This window comes from Phoenix dactylifera, chromosome 4 (assembly GCF_009389715.1).
Source record: "Phoenix dactylifera cultivar Barhee BC4 chromosome 4, palm_55x_up_171113_PBpolish2nd_filt_p, whole genome shotgun sequence".
NCBI classification, from domain to species: domain Eukaryota; kingdom Viridiplantae; phylum Streptophyta; class Magnoliopsida; order Arecales; family Arecaceae; genus Phoenix; species Phoenix dactylifera.
Genome location: NC_052395.1, coordinates 31272908 through 31292499, shown reverse-complemented (window position 1 = coordinate 31292499; position 19592 = coordinate 31272908). Strand labels below are relative to the sequence as shown.

General features: G+C 40.7%; 1 protein-coding gene across 3 annotated transcripts; it reads left to right on the top strand.

The window, feature by feature from the left end:
* The first annotated feature begins 9658 nt into the window (after nt 1-9658).
* LOC103696837 (protein CDC73 homolog) lies at nt 9659-19109 on the top strand. 3 transcript variants are annotated; one of them, XM_008778559.3, is made up of 4 exons: nt 9659-10820; nt 15942-16024; nt 16131-16250; nt 18028-19109. In XM_008778559.3, exons 1-3 carry the CDS (start codon nt 9782-9784, stop codon nt 16221-16223), a joined length of 1215 nt encoding a protein of 404 aa, XP_008776781.1. In that variant the 5' UTR covers nt 9659-9781; the 3' UTR covers nt 16224-16250; nt 18028-19109. The 3 variants fall into 3 exon arrangements, with proteins under 3 accessions (XP_008776781.1, XP_008776782.1, XP_008776780.1); XM_008778560.4 differs by lacking the exon at nt 18028-19109 and adding an exon at nt 17170-17566; XM_008778558.3 differs by lacking the exon at nt 18028-19109 and having other exon boundaries at nt 16131-16430.
* Nucleotides 19110-19592: the final 483 nt, after the last annotated feature.

Here is a 19592-nt window from a genome sequence, read left to right as displayed (position 1 = left end):
AGAGAAATATGGAGGTTGTGAATAGCAATGATTAAATATTAAACTATTGGTTTTATCTGCTCCTTGCTTTGGCGAGACTCAATTGCTTCTACTAGACATTTCCCCATATGACACTATGACTACACAACACTAACATTTACATCCTCACTCCAAGCTATCCCTACATCACAAGAATGTGATGGAGCTTCAAGCTTCACCAACATCATTAGCTAAATCCCCATTGAGGTGTCTCACCCATCACCTTGTATCGTTTGCATCTCACTTGTCACAGTATTTTGACCCATCATCCTATGAAAACAGTATTTTAATAAATTTTGAATACAAAAGTTTGATTAGTACTTTTGCATCTCAAAAAGTTAGACGAATTATTTTTAAATAATTTTTTAAGGTATTTTGCACTTATTAAAATTTTTTCATCATTTTTCAAAAAAAAAAAAGCCGCTCCTTAGTGAGTTTGCTTTAAGCCCTTAAATGCATTGGGCCGCCCCTGGCCAATTTGGATACCATATAGGATTAGACTGAAAATCAGACTTTATCTTGCATTTTCTAAAAGTCTATTTAAACACAGTCCAAATCCAAGCCTTTGGGCTATGAGAAAAAAAAAAATATTTATAGAGACTTTTTTTTCTTCCAACGGAATTTGGGATGGGTGATATTTGGTTGATATAGGGCCATGCTTAAATAGACAGGCCAATTCATGAATCCTACAAGATTTTCAGCCCAACCCTATTGGAATGGTCAAATAGACCCTAAAATGGAAAGTTTGGCTAATCTCTCGCCAATGCATAAGATAAAACCATTAGCAGATATGTTGGTCCATATATTAGGAGAAAATTTCGGGCTTCGGGTCGGGCTTAGGCCCAAAATTTTTTTTGAAAGCCTTGGCTCGAGCCCAGCCCAATGAGACTCGGTATTATGCTTGTATAACATTTTGTTTATTCAGGCCCAAGCCCAAATAATCTATATTTGCCCCGGCCAAACCTCCAGCATCCGCCACCGCCAACCCCACCAAGGTGGAGCAACGACACCATCAGCAGCAATAGGAACAAGGTGATGCTTATGGAGGCTGTGGCAGCGGTGGGGATGGTGGTGGAGGAACGATTGGCTTAATGAGAGGGTAGCTAGGCTAGGTCAATCACGGTGAAAATGAAGATAAAAGAGAGTGGAGAGAGAGATCAGGGTACCTTAAGTTCTCAGTGATTTGCAGTCAACTGATGATAGGGGGCTCATCTTCACAACTTTACCTTACTTGGACCGACGATTGGCGACTAGTAAACGACGATGAGGAACAAGCTTTAAGGAAGATTAATGACTGGAGACCGGAGAATGGCGATGAGGGACTGCCAGATTAGATTCTGGAGTGGCCGTGGAGGTGGAATGATGAGAAATCAAAGATAGAGAAGTAGAGAACAAAGAACCCTAGGCTTCGATTTGAGAATTGGGAGTGGGGAATCAAGAATCGCCAAGTCAGGAGTTTGGGACTCTTCTGAGAGAAGCAAGCCCAGCTAATCTACTTTGAGCCTAAATTTGGGTTGAGCCTCAGGAGAGTAGACCCACTTTGGAACGGAACCGGGTCAAGTTCAGGCTTAAAATTGGGCTCCGTATTGGGTCTTATCCAGGCTCAGGCTCGGGCTCGGGTCTGGGCCAAGGATATACCCAAGCCCAGCTTGAGATATAAATAGGCGCTATAATTAAGCCCATACTCGACCCAAAACTTTTCGGACTTAGCCCATACCTTGACTCGAAGTCGGCCCGCCCTGATGGGCTTCAGGTTGGCCCGAGCCCATTTCCAACCCTAGCAGGAACAAATGCCATCACTAAAATGATGAAATCATTCAATATCCCTAACACTCCCTGTGAAAGATACTTGAGGAGGCAAACTTTATATAAGAACAATAGTCCTTATCAACTTTAGGGGTATTGTTTGGTTGGTAGGAGCTGGACTTTAAAATCAGAATAGGAATGAGTGGCTCCCATTTCAGCATTTCATTGGAAGAAGTTCCATTTCCATTCCAATTCGAAAAGAGAATGGGAATGCTCCAATCCTTCACAACCCAATCCCTACTCTCTTCTAGTATTCAAATTATATTCTGATTCCGATTTCAATTACAAACCAAACACGTCGGAGGATATGACCATTCCAATTTTCATTCCATTTCAATTCCAATTCCGATTCTGGTCGCGAACCAAGCACATCCTAGGATTCTTATCTATCCTCATTGGCATCTTAGAAGGCAAGTTAATTAATGAGATCGAAAGGAAGTAACAACTTCCCACCATGGTGCTTCAACAGCTCCTTTTGTTCCCCCCACACACCATGAAGATCATATATTCTCAGTTTCATAAGACAAATTCTGGGCTCTCCAACAACTGAAATTTGAACTTTGCCCTTAACTTCTATCCAACTCTTCCCTATCTCCTTTTTTTTACGCAAACCATCCTTCATAAGCTGCTTCCTTGCCATTGCAACGTCTCCCCATTTTATATTGGCAGCACATCTTTGAAAGCAAAACAAGATTCCCTACCCTATTGGTTCAAGCTCAGAAAGATTCTTTAGCTGCAATTTTAGCCAATTTGAGATTGCCATGGATCCTGCATGAATTGAGCAGCGATCCCTACGTAGAGGTGGTAGCCTTAAATGGCATTCTCTGGATAACTCCCAAGCTTCAGCAATCTAACCAGCCTGGCCATAAACGTCAACCATGCAAGAACACTGGACGAATTGGGTTGCAAAATGACCACACTTTTCAACCAAACCGACATGGTTGCAAGCAGAGAGCACTGCCCAACAAAATCTCCCTTTCGTCCACACCACCCACGCCTCCTCCACTCCCTCACCCCCACTGATCGCTGCGCCACCTAGCTTGTCGACGTCTGCGCCTATTGGGGTGCCCTCCCACGATGGCGTGGATCGTGAGCTTGGGTCATATGGACTGGTCCAGTATTTTAAAATGCAGCGCCCCGTTTTGCCTTTCTTTCTTGGGTACCCCCACCCTCTGGTTATCTCAAGGTGAACTTTGATGGTGGTATGTCGGTGGATAGTGCCTTGGGAGGAGTGGAGTTTGTGATCAGGGACTATTTTGGCAGGTTGATTGTGTTGAAGCAGGAGGAACTTTAGTATTTGAAACCGGTCTTGAAGCGTGAATTAACACTGTCCTTAAGCGAATTTTGCCCCACTATGTTGCTGTTGGTGATCCAGCAAATTTGCTCCAGGATACAACAAAACCAAAATAAAATCCTAGCCAACAAAACTAGGATTCTCCAGAACAACGAAATGAAAAATTTTGTAGAAGAAGTTATGTTAATCTGTGAAGGATATTGGCAATTTATAACCATGAATTAAACTCTGAACCAACACAATTTTTGAAATAGTGCCTGTTCAAAACATAACTGCTAGTGCAGTTATTTTGTGCAAAATGGATAAAAACTGCCAATATGAATTTTATTTTACACATGCACGTGCCAATCTTTGAAATATATTTATTTATTATCTTATTTATTTATTCATTCATTTATATAAATATTTATTTATACATTTATTTATTTATTCTTTTTTTTTCTTTTCTTCTCTTTTTTTTCTTTCCTTTTCTTCTTTTTTTTCCTTTTCTTTTTCTTTTCTTTTTTTCTTCTCTTCTTCTCCTCTTCTCCTTCCTTCCTCTCCCCCCTTCTCCTTTCTTCTCCTCCCGCGCGGCCGGCGGCACTGGAAGGGGGCCAGGCCGCGGCGGCCGCGGGAGGGGGCGGGGCCGGGCCGTGGCCAGCGGCTCCTGCGGCAGTCTTGGCGGCCGCGGTTGCCCCTGGGAAGTACTCTCCTCTCACGAGGCCGACGGCGCCAAAAAGGGGTCGGGCTGTGGCGGATGCGGGAGGGGAACGGGTTGTGATCGGTGGCAACTGCAGGAAGGGGGAGGGTGCGGCCACGGGAAGGGGAAGACCACCCGTCTTCCTCTTCTTCGGCATCTCCCCACCGTGGGGGCAGGGAAGAGGGAGGGGGTGCGGCGGTGGGGAAGAGGAAGGGGGTTTGGGTGGGAGGGGAACAGACGGTGAGAGAGATTTTTGGGAGGAATTTTTTTTATTTAGGGGTGTTTTGGTCAAAAATACAGCTTTTCGAGAAAGCTGAAAACAACGTTTTCGAAAAGCTCCAAATTGGAGCTTCTCCCCAAAAGCTGTTTTCAGCTTTCCGCAAAAACTGAAACAGCTTTTTGAAAATTTTACCAAACATCATTTTTTATCTAAAAATATTTTTGAAGGACCAGAAAGTGCTTTTTGGCCCTCCAAAAGCTCTCCCAAACAGGACCTTAGGCTTTTTCAAACACTGTGAGAGTTCATAGTGGGAGGTGCAGTTAGATTGTCCGTAGAGAAAACAAAGAATTCATAGTGGGAGGTGCAGCTTATTCTCTTCTTTCATGGCTCATGACTTCGTATGAAGGTAAAGGCCTATCAGGATACTTGGGATACTGGATAAAGAAGATCCTGGTGAGTCCCTAGAGTGGCTTATCAGGTTAGCTTCACCGACCCAATCATCTTCTCAATCTCCGCCCCCGACGGCGAAAGCTAGGAACCACCGACAGTCTGGCGCCCTCAGTGGCAAGCCGGCGGCCACCTAGGAGGGAGGAGGGGGTGACGACCTTTGCCCGGATGAGGAGGGGGTCACGGTCATAGTACTCAAATCGGCGAGGGTAGTGGACTGCAACCTATCGACGGCCGTCGGCGAGGATGACATGCCTAGGCAGACGAGTCTGGCGAAGCAAGAAGGTGGAGCTGAGGAGGAAAAGAATCGGGTGGCCGGTCACATAACAAAGGGTGATGGGCATGAAGAGGTGGTCCGAAAGGCTAAATTAGCCTTGACTAGATTATTATTCATCGGGACATAACTGCAGCAGTTCAACAGTTCTTCAGCACGACCTCTATGCCATGAGATTGGAAGAGGACCTACGTCATCTTGGTCCCGAAAAGATAGGATGCCATGGAGCCTATAGTGCCTAGTCACTATAGACCTATCAATTTGTGCACCACTCTTTATAAGATGGTTGCGAAGGTCATGGTGTCTAGACTAAGGGGGGTTCTACCTCATCTTATCAACCTTAAGCAGGAGACTTTCGTTGGTGGGCGAAGTATCTCGGACAACATCCTTAATGCACAGGAGTTCCTGCATGATCTTCAGAGGGGCCCATGTAGATGTAGCTTGATGGCGATCAAATTTGATATGGAGCGAGCCTATGATCGGATGAGCTAATAATTTCTTTCTCAGACATTAGTGAGCTTTGGCTTTCACAATGTATGAGCCAGGTGGATCTTGGGCTATGTGCAGACTCCCTCCTTTGCTATTATGGTCAATGGTACGCTGATGCCTTTCTTTGACTCTACGGTCAGGTTGAGACAAGGTCGTCCTCTATCACCTCATCTTTTCATTATTTGTATTGACGCCCTGCCTAGAGCCCCCTGGGTAGCTTCCTTGTTTATGGTCCTGGAGGCCTATATGCCAACCCCCTCCTCAGGGCCGATCTCACACCTTCTCTTTGCTGATGACTGTATGATCCTGATTTGGGCCATGATTCAGAATGCAGTGGTTGTTAGAAGGATTTTGGGGGCATATTGTGTGGAGTCTGAGTAATAGATGAATTTAACCAAATTAGCTATCTAGTTCAGTCCGAAGATCAAGCCGCATATCAGGAGTAGAATTACTGATGTCATGGGTGTTGGGGAGCAAGAGGAGGCATGGAGGTATCTTGGCATACCCATTACTGGGAGGAGGTTACGGAGGACAGAGTGCAGCATAATTGAGCAAAATATCGGACAATGGCTCGAGGGGTGGAAGTTGAGGGTACTCTCTATGATGGGCAAGGCCAGTTTGATCAGGGCTCTTCTCAGCTCGGTCCCGATTAACCTTTTGTCCAACACTGTAATACCGAAGGCCACATTGGCGAAACTAGAATAGATGTTTGGGAGGTTTCTGTGGGGTACTCAGGAGGCTAGGGCTACAACATTATTTTTGGCCAACTTTTCGAAATGCTTTCTTATAATTTATGCTCTTTAAGGAACTTTGTTAACACTAAAGGGTTGATTTTGATGATGCAAAATAGTTGAGTCAATAGTTGACTAATCCTATTGCTTTGAGTTTAAGTGATAAATTTTAGAAAATAAAGAAGAAAGCCTTCCAGAACTCTTAAAAGAAGATCATCCATTTAAACCTCCACATCAAGAAGCTAACTCCAAAAGGCCATAAAAATATTTCTTGGAAGCTCGAACACAAGACAGAAAATTTCATCATGTGCTATCTCAAGAGTCGACCCTAAGCTTGCAACGAGTTGACCCTAGTATCATTGACTGATGCACCTTCACAAGCCGACTCCAACAGATTGCGAGTCGACCTCAGAACACTCTTAGAAGACAGATAGAAAGTCAAAAAATTTATCACAACGACAAGTCGACCCATGAAATACTCAAGTCGACTCCAGATCAACAGGAGTCGACCTTAGAAAGAGACGAGTTGACCCTAAAATGGCCACATAGAAAAGACAGAGAGCTAAGAAAATCAATGCATTGGCAAGTCGACCTATGGAATTCACGAGCCGACTCCAATCAAACTAGATTCGACCTCCAAAAAAGATGAGTCGACCCTAGAACGGCTACAGTAGAAAAACATATAGTAGTAAAACTTAGTCCGTTGAAGAGTCGGCCCCTATCTAACCAAAAAAAAAAAAAGAGTCGGCCCCTGAAAGCAACGAGTCGACCCCCTAAGAGAGTCGACTCCACAAGTGCCACAACCTAAATGCGCCCTAAAATCATAGGGATTGACAAGTTTATCTTTTTTCTGAAAAAATGGTGTGAAGTTCTTAAACAATTTTATTCAATAATCTCCCTTTGTATTCAATTTATTCTTCCTTAATTGAATCATGAACAATAAAAAAGGTGGAAAAAAATGAAAGCAAAGTTACAACATATATTGATGGCATGCTAGATAGCAAATAGGTATCTTTGTATTTTATAATTCATGTTTCTAATAGAACATGACATGATTTGTGGTAGAGATGTAGATACAAGCCGGTGTCAGGAATGTTCAACCTGGTTGGCTTTCCTGGCTATTACCTTCAGCTATGCATTGACCGGGTATTCTTGTACTAACATCCTTATGAAATTTGTTAGTTTTTCTTCTCTATTTTTCTATGCTCTAGTTATAATCCCCTTGCAAATTCACATGGCTACTACAAAAAATTCTAGATATAGGATAAATTTTAAAAAGAGTTTCGCATGGATAAATGCTAATATGCCTTCCTTACGCAAGATTTAAAGATTTAATTGGTATTCATGTTCGATAACTGTAGTTGGCATTTTGGAGGATGTGGTGAGTTTTGTTTTGTATGGAATCATGAAATCTCAACTTAAAGAGAGGTCCTCTTCAGACTTGTTAGAATCCGTTAATGTTAGATTCCTTTTGTTTAAATTTCACATAGTTCAAACTTCCGTGACAGAAATCTGAATAGGGTTATCATAAGAATTGGAAAGTTAGAAAACATAGTCATTTTTACATAGTGCAACAGCTAGCATAGGGTTATCATAAGAATTGGAAATATAGCCATTTTTTACTCCAGTGTCCTAATAACTTTTTTTTAAATTTCTTCTCCTTCCTTTTCTTCTTAATTACATAGGTTATCATAAGAATTGGAAGGTTAGAAAAAATAGCTGTTTTACATAACGCAAGGATTATCACCGGATTTACTTTAATGATCGGTAATCTTAAACAATACAACAAGCCACATTTGCAAAAACAAATAATTGGTGCTGAAAAGTTTAAGAACTATATTGTAACAGTAGTGTCATGTACCCGGCCCCAGAATCACAATTCGAGGGTATGGTTGTCGCCACATACTCACAGGGCTACCATTATAAGCATGCAAGATATTCCACTTGTCAATAAATTTAATATACCCTAAAAATTATACAATTCATATGCCAAAGATAGTGAATATCATAATAACTAAACTATTAACCCAAAATATCATATATATTACACACACTACTATAAGTCATACCATAGAGCTTCTTCTTCTAAATTTTACAATCCAATACTTCTAGTATTTAAGCTATTTATATATGATTTAGAAAACACTATAATATACATATACCAATCAAATATGTTCTACTATCTACAGGAATGCCCCATCTCTAGTACTTTCTCAAAATGCTAATATCCGTCCAACCTCCGGTCCCTTTATCTAAAAAATAGTAGTGAAGATTATGAGCTTCGCAACTTAGTAAATAACAAGTATACTTTATGCTTCAATTAATAATGCTTCAATTAAATCATGTAAGATATGATACATCTTTACAAGTAATGTTTATAGCATTTACTATCAATAATATTCCCATACAAGATTATATATCATATTTTCAATAATGTCGATATAAAGAATCAATACATCATATTAGAGTCTAATATTATAATCATAATCATATTTATATACTTGAATCCGGGTACTCAATCCTTTTAGCTCTACAACTCTGATTGTAGCGCATTTATATCCCTACGACTCAACTATCACCACGATATCTCGCGTGGCAGAGTCACCATGATGTCCTCCGTGGCAGAGATCACCATGATCACCCTTATGGTTGGGTTGCCACATTATATTCATGTGGCAGGGTATCACCATGACCACCCCCTTAGTAAAGATCATCATACAATCAAGTCCAAACTCATACATAGGAGGGCTGAGAGTCAGGTAATACATATTCATGATCTTAAAGTATTTTTTTCATGATCAAACATGCAATATTTATAATCTTACATATTTGATCCAATCATAAAAGGTATTATCATGCAATTTAATTAACAGGACTGCAATCTTATCATAATAATTTGTACCATTTAGAATGACAAGATAATCTTTAGTTAATTTTTAAATATAAAATGCAAATGTTACCTTGCTCGCGGAGGAAGGAAAGAGGTGAGCATCAGTCACCATGAAGACATTGGGAGAGTAGGGGAATCGCTCCCCCCTTGTTCTCCGTTTTGGATAATCACAGGGCATTGCCTTAGTGACGGGCCTGTGAAGTTTGGGCTGGGCTTTAGGACCAAGTGTCACAATAGGAGAGGCTGAGTCGGCAAATCTGTCACTTAATTTTTTTTATCAGTGATAGAAAAAAATCGTTAAAAAAATTAACGATTTCAAATTAAAATAACTAAAATATTCTTAATGAATAGATGTGCAAAAAGAAACATTTATAAGACGATCATAATGAAGGACAAAAAAATAATTTTAAAATTTTATTTTATTTTTAATTAAAATAAATATGATTTTTATTAAGAAGAACCGTTATATTAGGAGCATTTGTAAAAAAAAATAGTATTTTATAAGAATACATAAATAAATATAAATTTAAAAAAAATATTTTTATAAATTTAAATTTAGAAGGGTATTTATGTAAAAATATCTTAAAAAAAAAAAAAAAAGTATGGTTTGCGGCGAGGAGTGGATCCCATGTAGTGTTGGATGCCAGACAGACGGCGAATCATGATGGAATGCCAAACAACCGTCCATTTTTGCGATGAGATGACGCGGCGGCTATCGAGGGACTATCGCATGATCCAACGGTGAATGGCCCGAAGGAAGGTGAATCCTTCTTCCGCACGAAAGATACAACCTAAAACACCCCCTTCTTCCCTCTCACAAAGTACGCATCGTCCGTTCTCTTCGACCAAAACCCCCATCTGATCCCTCTTCTCTCCTCGGATTCGCCCTCCGTTATCGAACTCCTTCCTCTTTTCGCCGCAGCGCCTCCGAGGATGGACCCTTTGTCGGTCCTCCGGGATTACACGGTCCAGGGGAAGCTGGACCAGATCCTCCGGGTGGGCGACGAGTTCCGGTTCGGCTCGGAGTATGCCTTCCCCTGCTCCGCCGACACCGCTTACCGCTCCAAGCAGGGCAGCCTCTACACCCTCGAGACCCTCCTCTTCTTCGTCCGCCACCACCACCTCAAGCACACCGACTACCTCCAGTCCGCCCGCAGCCTCCGTCTCCCCTCCGTCACCCTCCCCGACCGCAAACCCCTCCTCGACTACCTCCTTGGCCATACCTCCTCCGCCGACGCCATCGAATTCCTTCCCCCCTCCGCCGCCGCCCCCGACGTCGAGGAGTACCGCCCCGACGATCCCTCCTTCCTCCCCTCCGCCGCCGCCGCCGCCGCCCACCAGCCCCACCTCCCCGACGCTGCTAGGGTTCCGGTTGATCGGAGAAGCGTCGACTATATGGCGATGATCCGGACCCTGGAGCGGCCGCTCAAGGACCGGGAGGCCCTCCTGCAGTGCCGCAACCGCGACTTCTACGGCGTTCTCGTCGCCTCCACGCGCCGCGAGGAGGAGCGGCAGCGGCTCGAGTCGCAGCAGCGCAAGGACGGCCTCGTCGCTAAGACCCGTCTCATTGGAACCGATGACCGCGCCGGCGGGGACGACCTCGACGGCGCCGCACCCAAGCCTAAGATGCACCTCAAGGGGAGCAAGATCGGGGAGGGGGTGCCCATCATTCTTGTGCCGAGCGCGTCCCAGACGCTCATCACCATCTACAATGTCAAAGAATTCTTGGAGGATGGGGTGTTTGTGCCCACGGATGTGAAGATGAAAGCGATGCGGGGTGTGCGGCCGGACTGTGTGACAGTGCAGAAGAAGCTGAGCAGGGAGCGCGCTGTGGCGGCGTACGAGGTTCGGGACAAGCCGTCCACACTCAAGCCCGAGGATTGGGACCGGGTCGTCGCTGTCTTTGTGCTTGGCAAGGAGTGGCAGTTCAAGGACTGGCCGTTCAAGGACCATGTCGAGATCTTTAACAAGAGTGAGTGTCGTAGATCAACTGTTTGTTTGCTTGTTTTTGTTTCATCTAACTTTGGTTTATCTCTGCTATATCTTGATTGCCCATGCTTTCAATCCATCCACAAATATGATTCTGTTAGATTTTTATGAAGTAATCCCCGGTCTTGCTGCTTCCTAAACGTTCAGTGCCTGAATTTGCATCTAAAATTTATCCATTATGCTTCGTTATATCAGAAATGTCTACAAATTCCAATCTTTTATATGGTAACTTGGGAAAGTTATTCCTATGCAGCTCTCTTGGCAATTGGCTGTTTTCATTGCTTTGTAACCATATTCATGATATGCTTTATTGAATTGACTGTAAGTTTGTTGTTACTGTTTTTGTTACATTAGCTTCATCTAGTAATATCAAACTGTTGCCGCTGAAATCCGGCCCGACATAGGTGCCAAGCTATCGAGGTCACTAGAGTGGTCAGCAAAGCCTCTGTTCAGGTCGATAAGGTCCGCCTGAGTCTGCTGCTTCTCTCCGAACTGCAGAAGAAGGGTTCAATGGAGGCGGCTATGCTCGGACGAAAACTCCTGCGCCAAATTCGACTTGAAATAGGAGAAAGAAAGTCTTCTTGCTGGAGTGTATCCTGCGTTGGATCCTCCAATGCTTAATACAGGCAACGATCTCAGGGTAACAATGAAGGTTTGGAGTGGTAGAGTGGCAGCGTGATAGTGTAGTCAAGAGAACGTACCTAGAGGTTCTTCTAGTGTAGTTTATATAGGCGAGGGTTGGCGCCAGTTGCTCAATAAAGCGGGCATGTGCGTTGATTGTTTGGCAATGGCCTGCACATCTCGCCCAAGCATCATGCCTGCGTGCCTCACCCATGTGGATTGACCGCATGCTATAGTGGGGCGAGTTGTTTTAATATCATTCAAGGTTTGATATATCAAATAGTTCTGCATGTACCCATCATTATTTACCATATTGATACCTCCTTGGGGAAAAACCATCCATACGTCCCCCCATGCTGCTTGAATCAATGCTGGATCAGGCAGTTGAGGGATAGGTGGAGGCCAATTTGTCTTGAACCCAATCTCAGATTGCTCCCAAACTATGTAGTACCTAGGTGCTACTTATGACGTGGTTTTAAGGGTGTTTTTTCTCATATTTTCAACCATTTAAAGATAGAAATGAGAGTAAGAGGGGACAAGCTGCTATAGGAATTTTTGCATCGGATTGCTTTATTTTTAGAACCATTTTTGAGCTTGAAAGTTATTCTAGCTAGATAATTTTCGTCCATATATTTTTTTAATTTCATCGATAACTCAATTGCTAATTCATGACTGATCGGTGAAACTAGGGGAAAAATCCACCAATTTGAGATTGAATTATATTTGAATCATTGGATTCATGTCCTAGAGCATAAATCTAAGATCATAATTAACAAATTTTGGGACTAATTTTAATACATGTTTTAAATGTATTTTAGGTTGCAAGTTATGCAATGCTGTATGATATTTCTGCATGTGTAGGACTTTAGAGTATACAGAAAACCTTGACTAAGATAATTAACTTGATACTTCCACCTTACTTCTTAAAAATGCATAAACTTAGAAAAGAAAATATGTTTAGAAATATAAAATCATAGTTTTGATGTTTAGAAACATATCTTAATGTACCAAAATATTCCAATGTAGTTGAAACCTAAATTAATAGTTGTACTGATAAATATTTAATTTTGCTAAAATATGTGAATGAATATTAATGGCATATGATTACATTTAATAAGAGGTCAAGTCTTGAATACTATCAAAATTTGATCCAGTCTCCCACATCTAATGGCATATATGTGGTCACAAATGGAAAGTAGTGAACCAAGCGAAGGCTTGGTCCAATTTACATGATAAAATTAATATGATCACAAGTGGAAAACCAATATTTTCATGGAGAACCATGGGCATCTATGTGGGAAAATGATTGTCCAAGAGCCGAAAAGCCATCCTATTGGTAGAGATCTGACAATTTGAAACCAACACCCAATAGCAATAAGCCTGCAAATCCAAAATCCTTTGTTCCCCTTTTAACAGGAGACTTCGACCTCATCTTGCTGTCAATTAGGAGTTCAACTGATTAGGATTCTATTCATTGAGAGTCATAGTTGTTGGCAAAAAAATTAGAATATAGGGGAATTTTGGGCAAAAAGATGTATTTAATTATTACAAGAATATCTTGGGAGGAATATTTTGAGATCTATATTGACACCCTTATATAGTCTTAGGATGTGGGTGTTTTGAGAATAAACAAAGTTGTTTAGTAGGGATACTACAAGAATACTTGAAGATTTCAAACATTTTAAGGATATTTTGAGATGGAGGCATTTTGAGAATAATGAAAGTTCTCACATGCTTATTCCAACACATATATAGCTTTTAGGATTTAGTGGGGATAAGGCTTTCTAAATACATTGATTACTATGGATTGCTAGTTATATTACTTTATAAGATCTAGAGAAAAGATGACGTGAACTTTTCTAGGTTTCGATGCTTTGGTTATGCATTGCAAAATTTTTGCAGTATAGTTTTTATATCCTTATTTTCCTAGTCTAGCCTTGTCAACTAACAAGACATCATCAGTTAATCAATGCATATTATTGGTTGTCTCCAATAAAGCATTCGATAAAAGGAGGAAGTGTTAATGGAGCTTAAACTATGTGAGGCAAGACATTTGCTTGGTGGTGATTCTAGGCACATCATATTAATTTTCATTTATTAAAGAATGAAAAAGTTAAGTAACATAATGCATTGGAAATAAAACTATAGCAAATATACCATAAAAAAGGTAAAGACAATGTTTTAATGTCATAGTTGCCAAGTTGGGAAATGAGCACAAGAAATGTTATGAGAAAAAAGAGCAGAAAATGACTAATAAAATTTTTATATAATCCAGGAAACATGATATATCTAGATAAAATTATAAAACCTATTCGTATGTTTAGTATTAAAACCTAAAAATATATCTTACGGAGTTTAATAAGTGTTAAAATTCTATCCTAGTCTATATCATCCATTGTTCCCAGTCTCGTTAAAAGGCTTTAAGTTAAAATAAAATAGATAAAATTTAGTTGATTAAACATGTTGAAAATTAAGTGGGATAGGGTTTCTCATATTGGTTTCTATCCCCCTTCCATTCATAGCTTCCTCCTTTGTCTCCCTTTTCCCACTTCTTCTTCTACCCTTCACTATCCCTTTTGGCATGCAAGCCTATTCCAAGCCGTTCAGCCAGCCCCGTTGTTGGATTGATCACCATTTCCAACCTCAACCAAGGACTGCCACTTGCCCATGACCTAGGTTGCACAATCTCTCTCTCCTTACCAACCTCATTGCATTTTCCTTATCTTTGCTGGTTTCATTGGATTATCTCATTGGATTCTTGGCAGAAAGAGTTGGACTATTTGTGTTGATTTAAGGGGTAGAATTTGCATGTCGAGCAAGGTATGCTGTACCGTACCGTACCGTACCGGACGGTACTGGACGTACCATACCGTATTAATTCGATACCGGTATGCTTGGCGTATCGACACTCAGTATGTCTGGCGTACCGCGTATCATATTGTACCGGCACTATACTAGTGGCACCGGTACAGGGTCTGGTACCGGTATGGCAAATCTTGATGTCGAGTGCATATCTAACAAGTTTAACACATATGGACTTGTCGATATGTGTCGTCTCGCCTTTTTGGGCTCGGACTCACAAGTCTAGGTAATATTCAGGTATTTTAGACATATTTATATGGAAAATGTCAATATGTTAATTGTGTTATGATTATATTGCTATTAAGAATTAAACACTTGGTGGAAGTAGCAACCGTTTGATCCTATTGTATTTATTATATATTATTTATTTTAAAATATTTAAAAATGCTAACCATATATACACCCTTATGTGCTGCTTGCGTGATAGATATGCACTATGTGATCTTTGGACTGCTTATCACAGACTTATCACAGCCACCTCTTAAAAACACTCTATAAAGACACCCTGTCCAACAAGAATACTAGAGTCAAGATAAAAAATGCATAATTAAAACTTATATATATATGTACATATATATACATATGTACCTATGTATATGTAAGTAGATATATGTATATACGTACACACATATATATGTGTGTGTGTGTGTGTGTATGCGCATGCATGCATGCGTACGTGTGTCTGTTTGTGTGTGTTCTATATATATATATCTAGATTAATGCTTTGCTGCACTCCTGACTCCAGATTCACTTTCATGCTTCTTTAAGCATCTCTTACCCCATCTTGCAAAGTTGTCTCTTGGATGACCCTTCATCAAATAGTGCATATCCTTTGATTGCCACAGCACATGCATAGTATTTCTTCCATATTATCAAATCAATTATTTGAAGCATGATGTGTCATATCTCTTGTAACATATTCCTAGTCTATGGTCAACCTTGAGTGTGAAAGGGAGTATTAAATGCGTTACATCATGCCTATAAATTCACTTAATGATGAATTCTCCTTTATAGTTTGCAATCCTTGGAACCTTTAATCTGGCATGATGTTTAGTGGATGTGACATCAGTATTATATATAGATTAGCACTCATGTAATTGTTTGTCATGCTTCAACTATAATAGCTTGAAGCAGTATTGGTTGTTGAGGATCTTTGTCTTTGTTTTAACCTTCTTCCTGAATGGTTTTCTATGGCTTTGTGGTGTACCTCATAAGCTTTGTTGAGTTGGAGTATCTTGGTTTGCCTGAGGACCATTAAAATTCAACGGAGTGGAGAAATACCTTTTTAAGCTACAAGTATTTCAATTTTTTGGTAACTGTCTTCAATTTTCATAGTTTTTAGAACTGAGACTCCATTGACATGATTTATAATGATGTCATCTCCTTATCAATCACTTCTTCAACAGTTTTAAGATTTGACAGATAAAGAAAGCTTTTATGCATTTGTATTCTGTTTTCGAACTTTGTCTTAAGAAAATATCTGCTTAAAGCATTACGTTTAGCAATATTTAACAACACATTGCAAGTTAGTTGTACTTCAAATTCTTTCGTTGTTGGATGTCTTACCTGGATAACATGTAAGCATGGATGATCTCTGAAGTGATAATCGAATCTTATGCAGTCATTGGGTTTTTTGTGCGATTTGAGGATGATAGTGTGGAATCTGCAAAGACAGTGAAACAGTGGAATGTCAAGATTATCTCAGTAAGTTGATCTATGAAAGCCTTTTTGTAGTCTGTCAATGCGCAGGCTGCTTCTGCTTCTGCTTCTTCTTCTTTTATAATCATTCGACACGATATCCATGATGCAGATTAGCAAATTCAAAAGGCATCAAGATAGAGCTGCGGCATTGGAGGTGTGGGACCGCCTGGAAGAGTTCATCCGGTCACGCTCCCATGCATGAAATGTTTTAATTCCCGAGACAATTTTAGTGAGTCTATGCTGTGGTTCTGTTTTCTATATTGCTATCTAAGATCAAAAGAATGCTTAAATTGCAGAATATTAGCTATTTAAATATTGTTTATATTGAAAATATAATTGAGTAGCCAGCTTCTTGCTACATGTTAAACATATGTGGCTCACTTGAGGTTTACCGCTGCTATTCCATTTTGCACCATCAGAATTTCTCTTCATTCCTCTGTCATGCCACCACTATAGATTACTCTTTGCCCATTGAAGGTAGCAAAAGGCATACTGAAAAAGTTTTTAGCTGGCAATCAAAGTGATGTCATTATTAACAGCTTTAGCAAAATCAGGTCCAGTTCAGCAGAATACTTGCACGCTACATATTTTTAGATATGTCGTGTTAATTTAAGTACAAGTATGTCTCAGTGAACTGCTTAAAAATGTCCTGCTTTAATATGGAAGTCAACCTACAGCAGCAATAGTTGGGTATGGAGGACTTTAGAAGCCTTGGTTTCATTGAGGGTGCAGGTACATTTTGATCCCGACGGTTGACGGGTGTCACATGTATTCAGAATCATCATGCAAAGTTTGATGTTGTTTGTAGAATTGTCATTGAGCTTTATACTATTCAGAGAATGTGGACACAAGTGGTTAATTTTGTATAGTTGAGGTCATATGGGTAGGATTAGAAAACAATGACCCTATTTGAAATGCATTGGATTCCTTGGGTTGTAGATATCCCAAACCTACAAGCAGTCCAAGTTTGATTTTGGTTTACACCAGGCCTTTAGCCAAACCTGACCTGGTTTGACCTAATGGCTTGACCTAATTGGTGAAAAATTTAGATCTGGCCAACTAGTTTGTTGCTTCGCTTTAATTCAGTTTTTTTTTTGTGATTCACAATTTGATCTTTCTTAATATGAATTTGGCTTACCTGTTTGCAGGTGATATACTCTGTTTGCAGAGGATGTCACACTCGTCATAGGTTCCTCTTTAGTGCATTTCCTGCACGAATATCACAACACAATTAGGAATGCTTGGAGTGAATACATTCTTTCTGGCTTTGCAAGGGAGCTATTTACAAGATTCATCTTTGTAGCACTGTGTAGATGAAGGTTGGTTAGAAAGAGGGCAAAAATAGGGTTTCCACATGAACCACCCTGAATGGAAAAGTTGGAGATATGTCCATCACTTATAAGCAGGATTGTCTAAATGGAGAACGAATGGAAAACTGTTGTGATGATTCTTTACATTATATAGTCATAGCATATGGATCCTATACTTCGTCTGATCGAATGAAATGTGCAAGAGGCTGCGGAGCAGCAGATGGTCACTTCAGAAGGTTTATATTTGGGATGTTATTGGGCTTGTCCATGGCCCTCATTCTGGTCATATTTGGGTTCAGGTCAGCGTATTAATAATTTTTCATAAACTATTTCCTGATTTGGCCCATTGAAATCTCCAGCTTATACTGTGGAGATATCAACAAAGATCCAGACAAACCAAATGGAGCTTTGATTTAGTAAATCTCGACATTATCTCTGCCTTGTTAAGCTTAGTTCGGTCCAGATAATTTGGCACACCAAGTTTATGGATGCTGAAACATGACATACAAATGGGCTAGATTAGGTCTAAATAACTTGGTTTTGGAATGATCCATTTCCAAATTTCATCTTGGTGTTTAGACTGTATGACCAGTAACGTAGGTTTTGTTATTTGTGCTGGCAGATTGTTCATAACATGATTTTGGCATGAAATCATAAAGGATTAACATTGTCAATAAAATTTTCACAACGTTTCAGGCTTGGATTATTCCCTGCTCATTCTTCGAGGAACCAAGAGATGCATTTAAGGCCATTAGGTTTACCTCACGGAGCAGACGGTGGTGGTGAGGTGGTATCTGCCGTGGTATTGAAGTAGATGTCTGTATCATAGTGCCATTCATCGATGGAGCTGTTTTTTGTTGTAAAAAAATTGCTGTTAGTCGTGAACCAAGAGAGAGATTCTTTTTATTGGAATGACTCCTAATATTGCACTTGAAACTGGGGTGTGGCACCTGATGTTTTGGCATCATCGTCGTTGTCGTCCTCATCGCAAGCCTTACACAGGTGGACTGAACGTTCTTTAACAATGGGGACTCCAAGCAAAGAGGATGCCGTGCTATCAACTACAGTGCAGAGGCGTAGCGGATGAGCGTGGATGGCATGGGGGGAGTTGCAGGGAGCAGTCAGGGGAAGGAAAATCAGTGGTAACGTAGATAGTCTGGTCTGTTTGTAGGTTATCAATCTATATTCTATTAGAACTAGTTGCGTTCAAGTAGCTGCTGAGAGTGACTGACATAAGCGGGTGAGCCTTCTTTGAGTAAGAATGCAACTGGAGTGATGGACACATGAAAAGAGGATGAAAAGAGTATAATATATGGCATGAGAGAGGCTATTTATATCATAATCAGTGGTAGGTAGGAAGAAGATTTCTGGAAGAAAGAATGATTAGAGTTGGACTTGCATCAAGCCAAGGCCACCATGCCACCAGTCTGAATTCTGAACTGTTGTGGTGGATTGGGTAAATACTGATGATAGAAAGGAAGGGACTTCAAATTACCTATGAAGCACTTTGAGGTTTAGAAAGATGGAAATTGTCCTGAAGGAAACTTTTGCCTTTGTTTTGCATTGTTAAAGGAAGGTCTGCTAGGTGGAAAGGCGGTTCGTTGGCTTTGTCAAGTTATTCCGCCCAACCTTTCCCTGATGATCTTTTTGTCTGCCTTAGTTGTCTTGTTCTCTTCTCAGTGTTGTAATTTTGCTCTTCCCTTCTCTTTCTTTCTTTTCTTGTAATTTTTTCTCTCCATTAATAAATCAGGGCGACCCTGGCCTTCCTTTTCTCTTCAGAAAATTAATGGCAGATTACTGGCCAGGCGCGGAGATTTTGTCCAGGTTTTCCGGTGTCCATGTTCTCTTGGTCCTTTCTCTTCATACGATTTTTGGGCACTGGACCATGTCCTGTTAAACCTATATAAGATTATATAGTCCGAAATAGGACCTTAGTGCATTGGGTTTAAGCATTGAATTAAACCCATGTTCTTTGTTTTCTTTCCCTCTATATTAGACCTGTGCTTGAGTTCGATAATTTAAAATTTGTAAAGCTGAGAGCTCTCTCTCTCTCTCTCTCTCTCTCTTCCCCCGAGAGGAATATGAGCTGAGGCCAAAAGAAATTCAGTTCTTGCAGAAAGATTAGCTCCCCAGGATACGCATGAAAAGGTGCAAACTATATCTTGAACCCAAGTTCGTGCTCTCCTAGAAAGGCCCACAAAAACACAGGCCAACCATATGAAGAGAATGTCAGAAAGGCCACAGATATGTACTTAAATGTA